The 20,438-nt window shown below is 41.0% G+C and overlaps 1 protein-coding gene across 9 annotated transcripts in view; it reads left to right on the forward strand.

Moving 5' to 3' along the window:
* Positions 1–8,804: 8,804 nt before the first annotated feature.
* KIF21A (kinesin family member 21A) overlaps positions 8,805–20,438 on the forward strand; it is an 87,193-nt gene continuing 75,559 nt past the window's right edge. For 6 of the 9 annotated variants that reach the window (XM_068189721.1, XM_068189724.1, XM_068189722.1 and 3 more), the window contains exon 1: positions 8,805–9,128. In XM_068189721.1, the coding sequence (XP_068045822.1) occupies positions 9,085–9,128 (44 nt within the window). In that variant the 5' untranslated portion in view covers positions 8,805–9,084. The remainder of the gene's footprint in view (positions 9,129–20,438) is intronic. The other 3 variants (XM_068189727.1, XM_068189728.1, XM_068189731.1) reach the window with 1 other exon arrangement.

Raw genomic sequence — 20,438 nt, forward strand, 5'->3', positions numbered from 1 at the left:
AAATGGGAAAACCAGAAAACATCCTTGTGCTAGGGTAAGAATCCATGATGCAGCTTAACATGGAGTATAATTTCAGTTCAGTCTCCTGATTTCAGGCAGGAGGTAACAGAATTGGAAGAATCCAGAAAAGGGCAGTAGAAGTACTCAGAAATGGTATGAGCAGAATCAAATGGATTTAGAGAATTCAGCTGGAAAAAAGAGACAGCTGAAAAGTCATGTCTAGTTTGATGTTCACTCTTCCTTTTAGTGGGTCCCCTGAAATAAAGGAATACTTGTTTTTATTCACTTTTTGAAAAGTGAGCTCCTTTGGTGCTATCCCAAACAATTAGCAAACTTGTACCATATTAACAGAATTTCCTGTCTCCCTCCATCTATAGTTTCCTGATCCTCAGTGAATGGTTTGTTAAAGCCAGCTCCTTTTTGTTCTTTATAACTCCTTTTCAACTCCACCATGCTGGTTTCTGGCCCTCTTTGAGAGCAGCACCGCTTAGGGCTTAACCCATCAGAGCATTAAGAAGTGTTCTGCAGGTGCTGTTGCTGCCCAAAGCCTGTGATGGCACTGGGGTAGCTGCATGGGTACTGGCCATCTGCCCTGGCTGAGCCACAGGTTTTGAAAGCCCCAGCAGAGCCTGGAAAGTGCCCCACACTCCCAGCACAACATTAACAGAGATGGCCAAGGCAGATCCAGGTAGCATTGCCTGAGAACATAGGAGATGCTTTTCAAGGAGAGCATGTGTACCTGGCCTCTTCCTCTGGTCCGGTCTCCTAAGCCCACAGACATTGGAACTGCCTGTTCCTTTTATTATCTGTTAATAGAGGCATTGTTCACAAATCTTGTCTAATCCCTTTTTATGCCTGCTAATAGCCTGCTTTCTCAACCTCCTGTGGCAATGAATTCCAGAAGTTCATTACCCACTGTGCAAAGAAGTGCTCTTTCATTTCAGGAGCAACAATATCCATGCTCCCAGTTCACAAATATAAATTTAAATAAAATTCAGTCTGTCACTGTTGTATCATCTTTTGGCCTAAGTATTTCCAAGTGATAAACACACAGTGAGTGGTATGAAAATGAATTAAAATAAATATTAAGGCAAACAAGGCTCAGTTTCTTGCATTTTTCCAGGGGAAGGTGAGGAGTAGTTTAACCATTGCTACTGCCTGGATAAACGCATGCCTCTTCTCCACCTAAGTGTAAGCCGAGCCCTGAGATGGAAGCAGGTCCTTCCTCACGGGAAGAGGAGGCGAGGCTTGGCACTGCAGCTGCCATGGTACAGCACGTGGTCCTTCTGCAAACCTTGTTTGGGAACTTCTACTTCTCACATCTCCCAGCTTGTTATGTCACTTCAACTAACCTTTTTTCTCATGAGTCTGTGTGACAGTGCCAAGCCAGGCTGCAGACAGAGAGAGAGTAAAGCAACCTGTGCCATGTTTAATCTACAGCTGTCATCCCTTAATTTATAAATTCCATGATACTATCAAAATAAAGACTCTCAGTTTTGTCTTGCAATATGTATTCTTTACCTGCCCAACCCTCTGTTGTTCAGGTAACTCTCCACCCACCTGTTCTTCCCCAAGCTCCTATGTTGCCTGTGGCTTGTGGTCCAAGTATTGTTTAGGTAATTAGTCATGTCTTCACCCACTTTCCATACTTCTTTTTTTGTTATTACTATTAATTGGTTTTATTGTGGTAATGCCTAAGGATGCCAATTAGGAAACAGGATTTTGTAAAAAATTGTAGATGTTCTAAGCCAAAGAACTCACCATCTGGGTCTTAGGCTGTCCATGAGTAGTGAATAGAGAAGTGGGAGGGAGTTTGGGAACACAGTACAGCAGGATAAGATGTTTACACAGTGTAATAATAGAACTGGCCAGCAAGTAGTCATCAGCAGGTTCTGTAGGGAAATAGAACATTTCCCAGCTTCATTGGAACTACCTTAATCTGAATATTTTACCAGAGACAGGTAACTTAATATTGAGTCCATCTGGAATGTGCTAGGGTTTGATGCTTGTCATTTAAATATGCAAAGTAATTTTTCCCCTATCTTATCCAGGGCAGGTTGGCAAGGCTGCACAGAGGATGCTGCCCAGAGGAGTCTGCCCGGGGACTGCTAATGCTGTGCTCACCATACAAGTACAGGACTCCATCATTCAGTACCTTCCAGAAGGCTGAACCAAAAATAGAAATCATGGTGGTGAAGAGGGAAATGGGAAGGACAGAGGGAGGATGAGGATACTATTAGGAAGGACATAATGAAAAATCCATCATGTTGGGTAACTGTATTCTTAAGGCAAAATTTACATTGTGCAACTGTGACACATTCAAGTCTGAACAGCTGGTTTTGGTGAGAGGCAGCAGAAATTAATTTCCCGTGCAGCTTTTGTATTAATAATTCATCTCATTAAGGTGTGGTCTAATAGTGTTTGCACAGGCACAGGAATCAGCCCTAATATTGTTTTTGACAACTATCTCTTCTACAGGCATCTGTGATTCACGTGTCCTTCTTGCCTCAATTCCTCTGTACAAGAAGGAAAGAGCTGTACAAGCTTTGGTTAGGATCTGTAAAGTAGCTGGCTACTTTACTACTTTACACTGTTACTACTCTACACTGTTACTACTCTACACTGTTATTACTCTGTAGTCTTCTGGAGTAACATGGAGACAGCATAACATTCAGTGATCCTGATCATGTTGGGTTTATTTCAAAGCAGTGGCGAGTCAGGCCCAAGGACCAGGTTTAGAAGCACAAGATTCTGACCCACAGGATTAAGTCCCTTGCAAAAAACTACAGGACTTGGCTAACCTTGGGAGATATTTAACAACCTGAAGACCCAGTAAGATCGTGTGCTGCTAAGACTTATTTTATTCTTCATACTGTGCTCGATTTTAATTGTGTTATCACAAATGATTGAACTAAATTACATTATTGTAAAGACTACTTTCAGGTCTTTTTTCCACTCATCTTCATTATTTAGATTCTTCCTGAAGGCACTTCCAGTTGCCAGGGTGAACTTGCAAGATTTTACTGCAAAACAGGTGATTCCAACTTTCAGTTAACCAACAAATCCTCAAAGCACAGTGACATAAAAGGCATATTCACTCTTAGTTATATCCACTGATTTAAATCATGGATCTGTTTAAGATCACATAGTGGAGGTTTCCTCCAGAGATATGTTTTAGCCCTGTTCTTTTTCATGTATTTTCTTCTAGTGTGGCAGTACTGGTTCAATGGGGATCTAATGTGTATTTGTGCTACATGGGATATACTACAATATGTATGTTTATATCAAAATATGTATGACCCTGATATGACCATCTTAGTCTAGACAGCAGTTATAGTAGTACAAATTACAGCATTCCTTAGGCCCAGAAGAAGGATAAACAAGTGTATAGGCAAAAGCACATTTTTGTTATATAACACAACCACTCTGGCCTGCCAGGAGCTGAGGAAATTATACTGCTTTATTAACAACAATATAGTTAACACAGTAAAATTTTTATGAGTAAAAAGCATTAGTACACAATTAAATACTTTCTTTCTTCATCAAGTGTAGTGGTTCTATTCCCACTGAATCCTCTTCTCAGCTCCAGATATGATCCTTTTATCATATGTTTCTTTTCATTGTATTTTTTCCTGTACAGTTCATTCATTTTCTGGAAGGTAGAGGGAAAACACCAACCTCCTTTCTTCTCACTCAGAGGTGCCTCATGCTGCTTTTCCTCTTATGCTGATCAGCTCCAGAAATAACCCTGCAGAGCCATTGCTTGGCTTTGATTCCAGAAATCCCTCTTCCTTCTCCACCCTGTCCTTTCTGGTTTTTCTACCTTCTTCTCTCCACAGACATCTGTACTAAACCAGCCTGTTTCCTTTCTTTATCTGCTGTTATTCTGATTACATAAACATCACCCTGCACTCCGTTTTTCCTTCTCAACTTTGAGATTACTTCCCCCCATCATGTCATGAGCCAAGTGGTAATTTCTTTCAGCAGCTTGCTTTCATCTCCACAGTTATTGGAAGCAAAGGCTCCCCTCTTGCATATTTTAGCCTGCCATTTAAGAGTGGCTTAACACTTTTCTTTACTCATTGTTATTTAACCAAAAGACTTAGTGAGTGATGGGAAGAAAATTGAAGGTATTTTAAATGTCTTTTATAGGCTTGACTGCTTTCCAAGGCCTGCAGTTTAAAACGAGAAGCCAGTCAGAGAAGAAAAAAAATACTTTCAGAATGTTCTTAAAATCAAGATAGAACAGTTTTTAGAAGTTTAGCTTTGTTTGTAGCTAAGATCTTTCAAAAGATGACTATGGAAAAGCCTAAGGTTCATGTAAGCCCAAGGCATCAAGCAGAAAATACAAAAATACAAACAGAAGTTTCACTTTGCCAAGTAGAAAGCTGGAAGCACTGTATACATTAATGCTGAAGAGTTTAGTGTTTATGAGAGAAAATAGAGTGATTATTGCTGATGCGTGAATGTTGCTGACATAATTTCCATCAGCAACAGCTCATGAAACCCAGTAGCATAGGAGTCCAGTTACCTTTCCTGTATCAAAAGATACTGGAATACAAGGAATTATTGGGTCATAGACAGACATGGACAAGCAAAAAGCTAGAGAGAAAATCTGTGGACACTTATATGAACCAAAATATTCCCTTTTCCAAGCTATTGTATGAATGAATATAATTTAAATTTTGCTCATTGTAATGTGTACATTATATTCTATTTGCCTCATGCTTAGGCTTCGTGGTGTGTTAAAAATCACTGAATAAATTGTGGCTTGTATGTGGCAAAGCAGAGTTTGTTTAGTATATACATTCAAGAAAAGAACAGTCACTAATGAGATTATATACTAGCTGATTATTTTGTGTGTGTGAATTTGATAAAATAGCAGGAACTATGCAGATAATGAGATGTAATGTTCTTCAATATTGCTTTTTCATAGCACTTGAATATTTCATGTTCCACTGTCTGTATTTGAAGGAATCTCTGCCTTCCATAATGGTGGGGAGATGCCCAGGTCCGGTGCTTGACAAAACCTAATGATTTAACTTGACAAAACCTAAGGATTTTTCTTGAAGCCTTCTATAAGTCATGGTGCAATTAATCTATTTGACACAGATTAATCAGAAATCAGTGATTTATATATTATTGCCTGTCTCGATGAAACCAAGTCACCTCCATTGCTGAACAGAATCTGCTCTTCAAATTAAAAGAAATGGTCAAAGAAATGGTCAAAGAAATAAGCAAGTAACAAGCCAAATCTTTGATTAAATTGGCTTGTTTAGCACCGGTAAGTTATCAGTTAAAAATTTGAAGTGGGGTCTCTTCCATTTCAAGTGGTCTATTTCAATTAGATAATTAGATAATTTCAAAACCAGCTGGTACAGCATAGGCACAGCTGATACAGCTTGTCTGCAAACATACATAGGTCAAAGCACAGGGCTCTGACTCCTAAGTGGGGTCCGCTTGGCTCATTCAGGTTGTGCGCAGCTCGGTGATTTTAGGCAGCTTCTGAGGCTTACAGGGACTCTGTGGGCAGCTTGACCATCCGTGCAGGGTGTGCTGTGTGTGTGTGTGTCAGGCAGAGCGCTCACCCTTCCAAACACAGGTTTTTGTTTGGTTGCCCAGCGAAAGAAGCTCATGGTGTGAGTCATGTGGCAGGAGAATGGAGGCAGTGAAAGTGTGACAGCCATCACCGGGACGGCTGCCAGGCAGGGATCAGGGTGTTCCCAGCAGTCCTCCTCTAAGCACCGAGCAGGGACCAGGGCTGTAAACTCCCTCCCTGCTCCCCAGCCCTGAAGTTTGTCCCGCATCTGTCTGCAGCTGCTCAGGGCGTGACCAGAGGTGGTTGGTACCTGTGGTGCTGTAGCCACGAGGGGAGGGGACCTTTAGGAAAGCCTCATTCATTAGCTGTGAGATTGGACAATCTGTAAATGTTACCATCTAGCCTATACAGCTTTATATAAACTAAACAGTGGCAATTTAGCGACGTACTTAGACAATTAAAAAGGGAGATATTGTGCCCTTAATTATTCAAGTTAATCCTTCAAGGAGATTAATAGGATGCTGGAGGGCACAGGTCATTCAAATTATAAGAAATGAAAAGCAGATTTGATTTAAGTTTCCTGGTGCAGCCATGTTAACAATATAGCACTCTGCTTGTTTACATTGGACAAGTTGGGAAAAAATAAAAGCTCATTTTGACAGAAGGGTTGTATATTTTCTGGAAATGGGGAACACAGAGAAAAATCCTGCATAGAAATAGGACCTATGTCTTTTCCCTGCTTTACATCTGAATGAACACAAATCAGGCAATTTGCATGAAACATGGTAAGAAGCTAAATGTCACTTGCTAGATCAATTTCAGAAGAGTCTGGAATTAGAGTGAAATATCCAAGATAGAGAATACATGGATAATACTGTAGGACTGAAATAACCATTACTTAGAATAGTATAATTTTACCATAGCACAAAAACTTTTTAATACCAACGTGGATAAAAAAAATCTTTGTCATTAGGGTCTGAAATCTGTGGATACCAACCCATTTATATACATGACATTAAGCTCAGGACAACTTCTGCCAGACTTTTTGATCTGCTAACTTCTTTTTCAGTATGGAAGAGAGAGGCTTGGATGAAGTCAAGCTGAAGCAAATGTCTAAGAGTCAGACAACAGCCAGAAAAGAAATGGCCCTGGAAAGGTCTAGAGTATGATTCTGATCTGAGCATCCTGCAGCTCCCTGCTCTGTTTTCAGCACAGCTCATATGGCAAATTGGAGACAATGACTTAGCAGGATTTTACAGGCATGGGCAATATGATGTGGATGAGCTTTGCTGGACAGCAAAAGCTGCTGTGTGAAATAAATGCTGTGCCCAGGTATAAATTTGACTTGAGTATGCTTATTACATTAACCTTGTAACTGTGCCAGCCGAAAACAATGCATTGGATACTTTTGGATAAGATTTGGATTTGTAAATCTGGTGCACATAAATTGTCAGAACCTAATTACACTGCAGGATTCCACTCACTGTGGGTGAGCTGCAGGTATTTTTAAAGAGCTCAGTACAATACCCACATATGCATGACACAGTCACAAGTGTTCAGTCCCCTGTAGATGGAAATGCCCTGAACTCTGAAACCCCTGTCACTTTCATTTTGAGGCTGTTTGGTATGATTACCAACACAATTCCCCTGTAGGAGCTTTTTCTTTATCTGCTATCTTGCCCATCCCATAAAATATCATGGCAAAAGGAGAAACGAGGCATCTGGCCTATGGCATCAAATAGAAAATAATGAGCTGAGAAGCCCAGGGAAATCTAGTCTTTGTTCTGCCATACCAGATTCCCTCAATGATTTCATACTGAACTATCTGTGTCTCAACTTTTCTGCCTTTTGGATAAATATTATCTCAGTTTACCTCAGCAATATGGTATGTAGCTTAAGTTCCCCCTATTTTCAAATGCTGTTGGGGATATGAATGCTGGTGCTGTGTAATTCAGAAGAAAGGAGACCATCATTTTGTATAGCAACTTCCAGGTGGCCATTTTCTAGAAAAAATCTAATTTCTAAGTAAGTAAAGAAAAATAGAAAAGTTAGAGAAATAACTATGAGAAACATGCAGAGCAACAATAACACAGTGGATTTCTGCTGAGAAGGAGAGACTTTTGAAAGCTTCAGGGCTATGGCTAGAGGCCCCATCCGACTGGGAGACCTCACATGCACATCTTTGACAGAGGCTGGGGCCTGGGCGTGATCAACCTTCACTATCAGAAGCAAAACAACTAGAACTGCAAGGTTTTTAGCATACCATTAAAAATTCAAACCCGGGCCTATTCTGATGGAAAATCTTCCTTAGGAATGTGAATTGTTTTGGGCAAAATAATCAGGCTTCTTTCCTGGCAGGGATACTATTTGCATCAAAAATTAGTGTCATCCGCCCACTCAGTTTCCAGCTCAAAGCCAGGCATTTCATTAGTGAAGTGAGAACAGAGATGCCTGGCTAGAGCAGCTTCGGCAAACAAACCTGCCAGTACCCCAGAAAGGTGGCAGAACTGCGTGCTCCCGCCGCACGAGGGTCGCGACGACCACACAGGGCCAGAAGAGGAATGAGGACATCTCATTCCTGCCTGGGAGAGGGACATATGTGCAAGGGCAAGCGACCCAGCCCAGCCAGCGGGATGAGCCCCTCTTTCCCGGGAGGGAGGCCTTGGAAGCTGGCGCGGAGCCCTTGTGCGTTGCGTGTGCGAGAGCCGTGCGTGTTGCTAGCGAGTGGAGAGGTGTGCGGGGACGAGCTGTGCGTGTGCAGCCCTGCGTGCAGGCGGTCAGCGCCACGCGTGTGCCCGTGCGAGCCAGGGAAAAGGCACGTGTGGCCAGGCACCTCGAAGGCGCCGTGTGCGCCCACAGCTGCCAGCGCACGGTGCGCGGACAGGGCGAGTGTGCTGAGCCTTCATGGGCGAGCAGGCGTGAGGAGAGCCGTGTGTGCACGGAGGCAAGCACCGAGCGTGTGGAAATGCAAACGCGAGGAGCGTGTGTCCACAGATGGAACAGGTGTGCGTGGAGAGACGGCGCGTCGGGGGTGAGTGTAGGGGTGTGTGTGAAGGGGGCAAGCGGGGAAGGGGGTGTGTGTACAGGAGGCGGTGTCTGCGTGTCTGTGTGTCTGTGTGTCTGTGTCGGGAGCACAGCGCCCGCACACCCGCCGTGTCCCCGCGCCGGCCGCTGCCCGGGGCGGGGCCGCTGACGCACTGCGGCTGCAGCGGGCGGAGGCGCCGGAGCCGGCGGGGCGGGGGGCCGGTGACCGGGGCCGTGGCTCGGCCCGCCGGTGGCTGACTGACAGCGCTCCCTGCCCAGGCGCTGGAAGGGCCGGGCCGGGACGGAGCGGGGCGGGCGGGAGGAGGAGAAGGAGGAGCGGTGCGAACCGCCCTGCACTGCCGCGGCTCCTACCTATTCATTCAGTCACCTAAAATGGCTGGAGAGAGGAGGTGGCGGAGCAGGAGGAGGAGGTGAGGGGGGAGCCGCAGCAGTGCCCCCACCTCCTCCGCGGCCCGGCGGAGCTCCCGGCGAGGCTGCGGCCGCCCCTCGCCCGCGGCACCATGTCGGCCGGCCCGGACGAGAGCTCGGTGCGGGTGGCGGTCAGGTAAGCGGCGGCTCCGGCGGGCCGGGTGCGGGCGGCGGGGCCGCGGCGTGTTCCCAGCGCCCACCCGGCCGGCGACGGCAGCCAGGCACATCTTCCCTGCAGAGAGGGGGTCGCCTCGCCTCGGCCCCTGCGGAGCCTCCTTTTCCTCGCATCAGTAGGAAACAGCCAAAGGAGAGGAGACCCCCCTCCCCCCACACAATTCTGAGGTCTTTCTCAGTCATTTCTCTCTGATTTTGAGCAGTGACCCTAAAAATACTCCAACTAATTATAGCCCAGTGCTGCTAGTGCTTACTCATGGAAGCAGGGCAGCCCCTGGACTGTGGCGATGCCGTTTGCATCACGGAGCTTTAGGAGAGTGGATCCCGGCACGCTGATATTTTTAGAAGGATAAAGGCTTTTATCCCGCGGAGGCTGTGTCTAACCTCACATACCAGAGGGATGGACTCCCATAAGGCTGCTCACAGTACATAGCAATTAGGTGTATGTAGAAGTCATGATGGGAGGGGAGCTTGAATAATTTTATAACATCACTTAATTCAAAATGCTCTTTAATCAGTGATAAAAATCTGCTATTCATCAGTGAGCTCTTGGCTCTTCTCAGTTTTTTACGTGAAAATACTATTTTGGTTTGAAGAGCTTCCAATTTAGCCTGTGGATGCTTCAGTTTTCAAGATGTCTTTACATGACTGAAGCATGAGGAGAAATACACGTATGTGTGTATATATCTATGTCTGTGTATAGGTACGTCAATATTTGGAATTTAACTGTGATCCTGTCGATTTATTTCTTTACTTTAAAGAAGTTTCTTTATGCTGGCACACTTGGAGTATTACAACACAAGAAATCAGACCTTAGGGGAAGGTCTGTTTATCTCAGTGGGTCCTTGGACAATCTTGCATTAGAGAATTCAAGGGTTGTTCAGGAAGACAAAGAGGGCGATTTCTTAGGTTTGTTTTGTTTTCTGTGAAGGATGCAGAAATAAGCGATGTTACTGCATGCTATTGTTGATACATGGTGTAGGGGAGGTGCAATAACATTTTCAGTAAACAGAGAAGCACCACCCCTGCCTGATAATGTGGTGTGTATGCTGCAGTTGTTCGTTAAAGTCTGATTGCAGCAGCATTTTTTGTTGGGAGAGATGCTTCTGTGCATTCTATCTGTTGAAGCATTTTTCACGTAATGTTTAGGGAGGTACTATTCTAAAGCATAATTAGGCTGTATTTTTAAAAAGGAAAATATGAGATAGGTGTGATCCTAAAAACAGGGTGTGTTACAGGTTTACAGACTGCTCTCTCATTTGAAAAAAAAATATTAAGTATGTTCTGAGCCAAAAGAAATAGTGATGTAGAAGTTAATTTACAAATGCAGAGGTTTGTTGCAACTTGGAATTAAAGAAAAAACCTACTGGTGGAGATACAATTATAAATGTAGGTGTGGTAAATAGATTAGGTATAATATATGGTAAAGAATTTGTAGAAGTAAATTAAAGTCACCCAGCTGTAGTTTTTGACAACAAATCCCTAATGTTATAAGGTATATTTCTGCAGTATAATTGTCTAACTAACATTTTGTGCCTGAGTGCAGTTCACTAATAATGAAGGATTACATTTTTCCTCCTGTCTGCTTTCTTCCTTTTGGCAAATTAACTATTCATGTACAAGATTTCCCCCTCTCTGTTTAGCATTCATGAATAAAAGCATGCACAATAATTGTTTTTGCACCAGTAGCTCTTTGTAGATGGTTTTCTTTTATTTCTGATTGTGTATTTTGTGCAGTCCTATAATTCAACTGATTTTGCATCTCAGTGTACATTGGTGCCATGCTGTACCGTGCATTATGAGTATTATGTTCTGTTTCCTTGTTGGTTTTGCTCTTCAACTCTTTTTGGCAACTTGACCTTAGTCCAGTAATGATCTCCACAGTTGTGATGAATTGGTTGTTGTGTTTTGTATGTTTCTGAAAACAGCTCTCTCTACAGCTGGACCAGCTTTTAGTTTGCAGCCCCTGTGGTTGCACGATATACTGCAAAGGCATGAATTTGCTTAGACTTTAAACACAGGTTACAGAATAGACATCACTGAAATTGTTTAGCAAATTATTTTTCCAGAACCTGTTTGTCTCACCTAATTGTATCCAACAGGAATGAAAAATACTTTATTCTTCCAATTAGCACCAGCTTTAAGCTATCATCTTGTATGCTAATTGCTCCCCATTTTCTTCAGTGTAATCATGGGTTTGTGACTGATGAGCTCCAGTTTAGTGAAGCATGAAAGCTGAAAATGGTTTGGCAGATAATCCAGTAAATAATGTTAAATTCCCTAATTAAGAAAACATTTTTCCCTAGTCACCCACCACTGAAAGACTTGTGGACTTTGTGGATGATGATGTGCAACTTTGGCAAAGAGCTTTACTCTCTGTGTGACTGTGTGTAGTGTCTGTTTTCAGATAAAATCAGAGAGCCCCCATAATAGAAAACTGTCATCTGATTAGAGAATTTTCTTTTAAATGTGAAAAACTATCATTTTTGTAAGACTAAAATTTGTCTTGCTTTTTAAAATGTCTTTTCAGCATATGAAGACTAACTTTTGACAAGGCTATGAGATGTTATCAACATCATAGGCAACTGTTTCAAGTTCACAAAAGGATGTAGATTATAGTTTCTAACTCTTGTTTCTTGCCACTTTAGTGGTGTCCACCAGTAAAATACAGTGTGTAGCTTCTGGTGTGTTGGGTATATTAAGTTCTCACCTAAGATTTAGATCCTCAACAGCCAGTGGTCTAGGTCTGTTACTGCACTTCAGAGCTGTTGTATGATCCATGGAAGGGGCTGGATAGGGTCACTCAAGAAGTGTGCAGTTACTTTTACCAACCAGACTTGAGCTGGGTTGCAGGAATTGAAATGGCTCCAACAATTAGTGCCTGTCCTTGCTCCATGTGGCTTGGGGCCCTGTTAGGATGTTCTAGCAGTGGTGATCTAAGAAATCAAAGTTGCATTTCAGTCTTTGCATTTTTGGATACATGTTAAACAAAAGAACTTCTGGAGAACAATAACGTTTAGATAGGTCTAACCTGAAGTCTTGTAGGGAGGACGGTACCTGATAAAGCATGAAAGGGTATCTGTTATGTCTTCTCCATAACAGAATCCAAATAACAATGCAGAGCATTGTAGGAAATGTCTGTCTTCTAGTCCTTGAAAGGTGAAAGATGGCCTTGATCCACTGGGAGTCAGTGGAGGACCTGGATGTATAGATGATAAGCTTCAGTGTTGATTTGTTAGGGATTCTGTATTAAAACAGAAGAAGGAGTAAGTACAGTGTGAAAAGATGAATTGCTGCACAAGCTGACCAGTAGTCAAGAGAGGATGGTCACTCCGACATGCTTGGGTGACACCTCAGGTGGAGCGGACAATAAGAAAACATGCACTACCAGTTGGTGAAGCTGAAGAGCTTTGGCATTGGGCATATTCTCATGAAAGATGGAGCCCAGTTGAAACTGTTAATGGGCAGAGCACAAAGAAGCTTCAGAGGATGGTGTTTTATAATCAGGCATGTTTAATATCTGTAAAGAACAGAGTAGTTAAAGTTTCCACATCTCATCATTCTAGGTATGCCTTTGTGTATCTGCCTTCTTCCCTGCTTTGGTAAAAGTGCCTCACTGGTCCTGCTTCATCTGCTGTGATTGACATCTGCATTGTTTCATCCCTCAAGTGAAGAACAGGAGTGTTGCTACGTTCCTCCTCACGTGTGTAGGGAGGGTCTGGGATCTGGGCACCCAGTTCTGCCTTGAGATATCTAAAAGATTTCCTTTTCATACCCACCCTGGGTGTCTGCAATATTTTGTGACACTGCTTCACAAAAGTGAAATGTTTGTGTTTGCCAAGTATGGAAACTGTGCAAAATGCAATGGATCTACAGGTAAATGTTTTTAGTAACAGTCAAAGTTATAAGTGCAGCTGATGAATTAAAACCACACAGCTTCTGTTCCAAAAGGTTTTCCAAAAGGGAGATGAAGTATGCTGGAAAAACACATTGGTTACTAATTCAGTTTAGTGGAGATTAGAGATTTTTGCAACTCACTCTTAGTGTGGCATGGTGTTAGGATACAGTGTTGACTTTTGATCATGCAAGTGGAATATGTTCATCCATTGCAGCTTTAGCTTCCCATTGCAGAGCTTTGATATGGAATTCTTTTCATACCCCCCCCAGTTCTTGAACTGTGTGATCAGTTGTGTAGAGCTTTTTTCTACTTCACTAGTTTCTGTGTGGGTTTTTTTCCCTCCCATATGGAATCTGCTCTTTGTTGTCATGCCTCCCTCTACCTTTTTAAATTTTCTTTTCACATTTTTGCCATTCTTCTTTTTAAGCATTTTCTTTTTAAGCTTTAATAGTGAGGCTGTTTTCCTTTATGCTAGATCCAGCTACTGTTAGATACTCTAGGAAAGAAGGAACTGAGTGAAAGGAACCTGTCCTTTTTAGACAAGTGTGTTTTGAAGCACTTTGATGGCAGCTGAGATTGATTTTCTTTCTTGGGCTGTTGTGCAAACAGTTACAGATGTGTTTAAGCTTCCCACCATGAACAGATCCTCAGATGCTAGATGCATGGACATGTATGCTATGGTATCTATTATATGCTCTGGAGATACTAATTTCATACTTCCTGTACAGTGCTAAGCATTCTCATAAATCATTCTGTAACTAGATAAGCAACAGCAATAGACTACAGTACTATCCATTGGTTCCTTAGAATGGACCACAGGGTCCATTCTAACTTTTTATTTTAATAGACAGTAATTATTTCCCATCTGTAATCAGCTGTAAAAGTTTTTTTTTTTTTTTGGAAAATATGTGACTGTGTGAATGAAGTTCAGCAGTCTGTAAGTACACAATAATGCCCCATGTAATAAAAGAGAAGTTATCAGCAGCATTAAATAAAGCTGTTGGGAAATAACTCTTCTGCATGGAGTCTGCTAATGGAAAGCTACAAAAGATATCTTGTTTTGGAAAGCTCTTGTTGCATATCTTTTTGTTAGTTTTGATGCTATTCTTTGCTCTCTGACTTAGACAAACATCCCCTTGTCCTCCTCTGAAACTTTACCCCATTGGCATGTTTTGCATTTTAGCTGAAGAAAAGACACGGAACCATCTGCTGCTGAATTCATTCTGGTTTCATAATATCTGGCTCGATCATCCGTTACTGATATTGCTTGGGGCAGGCTGAAATCTGTGATCTTGCTTTCTAGGAAATAAACTTCCCTTTTCACCACTTGCGTTGTAAGCACAAACTCATTCTTGGATGGAGGGGAAAGAAATCCTACTTGGACCTTTCCCTTAATGCCATATATTCCTTGCCAGAATATGGGTATCTTGAATTTAAGAAGAAAAAGCAGTGGTTGGTGTACTTCAGCAGTCTGCTCATGCTTTTGGATGAATTGTATTTTTAACTTGTCACTTTCCAAAGTTTGTAGAAGACTTGGGAGTTTACTTTGCTTTGAAAAACCATCAAGTTAGTCACTAATTTCCATTTAATGGTGTTTTATTTACTACTTATGATTTGTTGGCCTCGACATTCCTTTAATACTGAACACAGGCTTCACATTTTCAGGTTTACTGTGTGACATCTGTAAATTCTTCTGTAGTAGTTGAATGACCCTTGTGCATAGGATCAAGAGAGTCCTGTTCCCTCCCTCTGCTTTCCTTGCTTTCCCTTGATTTGCTTTAAGCCTTTTATAGATTGCCCACTCAGAGATGGCTGTTGGAATTCTGTTTGCCTGACTACTGCTGGTGAAATCAAGCAACTTTTAGTTGCTTTTTTTATTTTAAGGAAAATATAGCAGAATACTAAATATCTGTGGTGACTAGAGAATTTTTTGTTATCCTAATATTATTTCCATGTAAAACACTTTCAAGAAGTGTCATTTGAAATGATGAAGAAGAAAGTTTAATTAGAAATCAAACCAGATCTGAACAAGTCTAGCAAGTGTAACTGCATGAGCTGTGCTATTTTATTGTGCTCTCTTTCTCTTCTCTCTAATAGTTGTAAATCTTCGTTCATTTCTTCCTATTCTTCCTTGGTGTTTTTTTTTTTTTTTTTAAAGTTCTGTGTTAATTTCCACTTTTCCCTAGTGAAATATATCTGCTCCAGTGTAAGGGGAGAAATGCTGCCTTATTTTTCAAAAATGGTCTTGTTTGATATGTTTAATATAGCAACAAGATACAAATGGAGAATATTGAAAATATAGGGTTAGCATCACAGTGAATTTGATGCATAGAGAAACAAAACATTCAAAATGTATTCTAAAATGTGAAAACCTGCTGATTCAGAGCTTATGATTGATAAGCATAAAATATTTTCTGAATAGAATCTGAATGGAAATAAAGAGTGAGAAGTGAGTACCATCTGTTCCTTTATTCTAGTAGTATCCTCAGCAGATTTGGTAGAGTTGGCCACTGCTGGAATAATTATTTTTCTGTGTAAATAAACTTTTTTTTTCTTTAAATCAGCTGTCAAATGCTGGTTGGGACAGTGCACCCTTTAAGCATCTTTACATACTTAAGTTACCTAGCAAAAATGCATGACTTACCTCTAGAGCCTGTTTGCTCTGGAGCTTCAACACAGAAAGCTGAGAGCAACAAGACCTTAGTAAAAGGTTATGATTGTTCTACTATACACAGCAATTTCTATGCATTCAAATTGAACAGTGCACTTCCATTGTTGAATTTAAAAATGGACTAAAGGATTTATTGTCTAGGTAATTTAGTGTCTCACTGTTGGCTCTTGCATTTATGCTGCTGTAGGAGCTCGGCACAGTTCAGTTGGTTGGCAAATAACTGTCTCTTTGCAGGACACTTAGATTTAATGCAATCTTTCCATACTAGCTCTCAAATACTCCAGGTTCCTTGAAATGCTTCCTCTTGTATATTGTAGCTTTGAAGGATACTTATTTTCCCTTTCCCTTTATGTTCAGCATAACTGATCCAGTAAAAGCATGAGTAAAGCAGTATTTTCAAGGTGACTGTAGCATGCTGTAGCATTACCAGTTCAACTACCAGAGCTGAACACATGGAATGTTAGTGATAAGAGGAGTAGACAGAAAATGTTTCCCTTTTGTGAGACATCTCAAAGTCTGACATTTTATCTTTTCTGCCGGGTTCTCTTTTGATAATGGAAGAGTTTGATCAAACAGGTTTCTCTGTTTATTGGGTCTAATCTCATCTGGGGCCTTGAAAAAAGGCATTCCACATCTTGAGTCAATTCTCCAACCTCTTGGTTATTATCTTTAAGCTGTGTAATTTTTCAATGAGCTGTTTTTTCCTTCCATTGCTAATTATGTTAATTATCCTTTGCTTAATACTGCTAAAACAAATTTAAGGTGATATATTAAGCTGGAAAGCTGCATAGCTGTGAAGTACTAATGTCAGTCAAGAATCTATATTAAATACAGCACTTGTTAGCAATGTTGTTTAAGAAGTTATGCAAATCTTCGATAATAGGCTAAAGTACAAAAGAAGAGTTTATCCTCTAGAAGTACATTGCAAATGATGACATACAGCTTTGTATAATTTTGGGGTTACCAGCAGGTTTGCTAGGAAATTTCTCATGTAGAGTAAGACATCTAATATTGCATAAAATGTAGAAAGTGGCGTATCTGGGTTCCTTTAAGTATTTGGTACCATGTTGTGTGTGAGATTTCTTGGAATAAAGTGAAAGAAAGGTAGACTTGACTTAAGATGTATGTGTATATATTTTATTCAAAATACTTCCCTAATTAGCTTTGTTTTTCAAAGTCAGTAATCCTTAGCATTAATTTTGTTGGACATTTTTTTCTTAAGCATGGGACTAACTGGGAGATGAGTCCAGAGACCTTTTGTGTCATTCTGAGTAGCTCATTATCCCAAGGTCCTACAGTTGCTAATCACTCTCTCAGTAGTATTGATTTACCAAATGCAGCAGTGCCTCTGTCTTATTTTGTGCTTGATTCTGTCATAGGACACCATCCCTGTGTGCCCATCTCCTCCTGTATGAGAATATAAGAGGGGTATGAGTGTAGGTAGTAACGTCTGTCTTTTTTTTTAATATTCTTTTCCTGCTTTTCCTTCCTCATGCTCCCCATGCACTTTGTTTATTGTCATCTTAGAATTATGTCATAAGATCCTCAGGCCAAAGACATAGCTTCAAAGTAAACATGATATAAATAATACATGATGTAATATCATGAGAAAACCAACTCTGCTAAAACACCTGAGTTAGTCATTACCTTCTATGAAAAGTCTTAGAGTTAAAAATTCTATATATGGCTTTGTTTCTCCCTTTCCTCTTTGCTCATTTCTGTGAAGAGTAAAAAAAAATATGCCTGTACCAGACACTTTGATCTGGAGGAAGTAGCTGACTACTTTTTTTTTTACCTGCTAAGCAAACAATACATTGCTTTAGTTGTCACTCTGCATAAGTTGCTCAGGTGAGGTTTATTTCACTCCCTAGTCTCAAATGCATTCTTTTTGAAGTCTAATATTTAATTTTAACTACATGTGAAATAATTTTTAGACTCTGTCTCTGTAATGTGAAGCCTTTGAATTTTTCCTTAAAATTATTATCCATACATATTACTTTGCAGACTATAGATATTGATACCATCTAAATGTGTGTATTTCTGTTTTTAGTTAAAATTCTATCATGCATGTGAATTACTGGTGTATTTGGGAAAGGCTAGTGTGTTTATGAGCAAGCTATTTGAAATGCATTAAAGACCAGAAAAATATTTTTTTGTTAGGTTAAGAATGACTAAGTATCTGAGTGCGTATTTTCTAGAGGTGATCGAAATGAGAAGGATTCTACTTGTAAGTGTTTGAAGAGGCTGTAGATCAGAGGGAAGGCCACCTGTTCAATCTATATTACTTAGAGTGCAGCTTATGCTTCTGTCTAATCTGATCAGTCAGCCCATCACTCAGGAACAACTGCCAAAACAAAATTGCCATTGAACAATTGCCATTCTGATCTTTACAAGCAGAACTCTGAGTTCAGCAGAAGTGGATTGGTGTTTAGTAAGCTCTAAAAATGAGATGACAGATAGGACTGAATTGGTATTTGCAAGTAAACTATTTGACAGTTAAACATTAGTATAATTAAATGTTCTTTTTTCTTTTTTGTACTCCCAAAAGGGTTTTGTTTGAATTGAGGTTGAATAGAATTTGCTGTTGGGGGTGTGTCTGTGGGGTTTTTTTTAATATTTGTTTGTTTGATTGTTTCAGTTTTTTTTGTTCTGTGCATATATTTTTTTTGTTTGTTTGTTTGCTCTCTCTCTTTCTTTGTCTTCCTCACACAGTCTTCAAAGTGATCTACATTGGCTGGTCAACCCACTGTCTCTGCATTTTAAAATGTCACTGTAGATCTATTTCATTGTTGTTGTTGTTTGCAAAGCTTGTAGGAACAGATGGACTTTTCATTGTTCTCTAAATGTCAACAAGTGTAACCCTGGTAAGCCCTGAAGAAGAATCATAGGCTTGTCAAGGTTGGAAAGGACCTCCAAGAAACATTGTACAGCTGAGAGTTTCAGGTGAAAGTGCTTTGTTCTGTACTTGCATAACAAGAACAGGCCTGGTCCATGCTTCTGTTGATTTTCAGCTCTCACGATGCTGAGTGTGGAAATGCCTCTTTGGGAAGAGGGAGCTTGCATAGCATGGTGTTGACCTACATCTCGGAAGATACTCGATTCAAAACCAAGGGCTGATGCACTCTCTGCTGCTGCTGTAGGCAAATGTTTGAGGAATGTACACATTATTCATAAGCATGGAACAGCAGTGTTGTAGCAAAAGAAACTCAGTGTATATGGAAAATGGAGTCTTTCCGAAGGTGCAAAGAAATCAGTTTTTGGTTCAGTACTGCTTATGTCTAGTGGTAGGTTTTGGGTCCTGCTGCTCACAAAAATTGTGGACTAAGAAGAATTGAAAAGAGGCAGGAAAGGGCTCTTTGTCTAGAAAACATGTCTGGTTCCATGTGAGATATGAAGAGTGAAGATTTACAAGAGATGCATCCTAAAATACCTAGAGTCAAGTAGAGAGTAGAAGGAAATGAAATGTTCTTCATGTTCAAGGTGAAGTTGATAAAACAGTAGATTTAAATTTCAGTAAGAAAAGTAGGAGAAGAGAAAATATTCATGCATTGTAAGGATGGATATTGTGGAATGAACAGACTAGGGAGGGAAATAAGCCCGTGCTTTGTCTGTGGAGATGTGAAATTGTCCATACAGGAAACTCTTCAAAACAGTTCAGACTGGTAGCTGCCAGGAAGATTTTTGGATTAATTGATAGTACTTTGGTCCAGAAAGGTGGAGTGGGTGAATAAACTCTGACATTCACAGGTCTTTTTCCACCTCAGTTGTCTGTAATTCTGTGAAGCTACATGTGGGGTTCCAGGACCTGAATTCAGTACAATTGAATGATCCCATTCAAATGTCAGAATGTGTTCGTAGAGGTGTGACAATGTCCACATGAACAGTAAAGCCTTACTGATTTGGAAGGGTAAGCTTAGATTAATCCAAGTTTGAAGGGACCTCAGGAGGTCATTTTATCCAGCCTCCCCCTCAAAGCAGTGTCAAAACTAAGTTCAGGTGGGGTTTTGCAAGGCTCTGTCTAAAGTTGGGTCTAGGAAAAACCTCTGAGATAGAGATTCATCAGTGTCTCTGGGCAGCCAGTACTTGACTGTTCCAGTTTTTAATGGTCAGATTTCTTCCTTATGCCAAGCTGGGAAATGTCTTGCTTTGTTTCATGACCAGTGCCTTTTGTCTTCCCAGTGTGAATCTCAGAAAGGACCTTAGGCCTTTTGTCTCTGTAATCCTCTCTTCTGCACTGACAGAGAGGAGACAAGGCCTGGAAGCCAAGAAGATACTGAAGAGCTCTGTGCCTATGATCTGTTGGAAAGGGGAGATGTGGGGGACACCTTCTGCAAAGGGGGTGCAGCCTCTTGTCCAGTTGAGTTCTGAATATGGTAGATCAGATTCTTGGGGGACTGACAGTCATCCAGTGGTGCTGGTGATAGGGCTGCTATTAAGACATAATGTGTTTTAAGCATACACAGGGTGAAGTACTGGAGGCTTTTGTTGTTTGTTTGGATGCTTGCTGTACTCTTTCTGTGTAAAGTCTATTCATTCTCCTCATATGACCCACCCCTACCTGTTTTGTAGACTGTCTCATGGTAAATGTGATATTGAAGCTGTGAAAGCATTTGGAGTGTGATTCAGGTTGGGCTAACAGTCTTTTTTTCCCAGCAGGAATATGTGGTGTTCACCTGTCTGCATTTTCTCTGCCACAGTTTAAA

Source organism: Anomalospiza imberbis, chromosome 5 (assembly GCF_031753505.1).
Source record: "Anomalospiza imberbis isolate Cuckoo-Finch-1a 21T00152 chromosome 5, ASM3175350v1, whole genome shotgun sequence".
NCBI lineage: Eukaryota > Metazoa > Chordata > Aves > Passeriformes > Viduidae > Anomalospiza > Anomalospiza imberbis.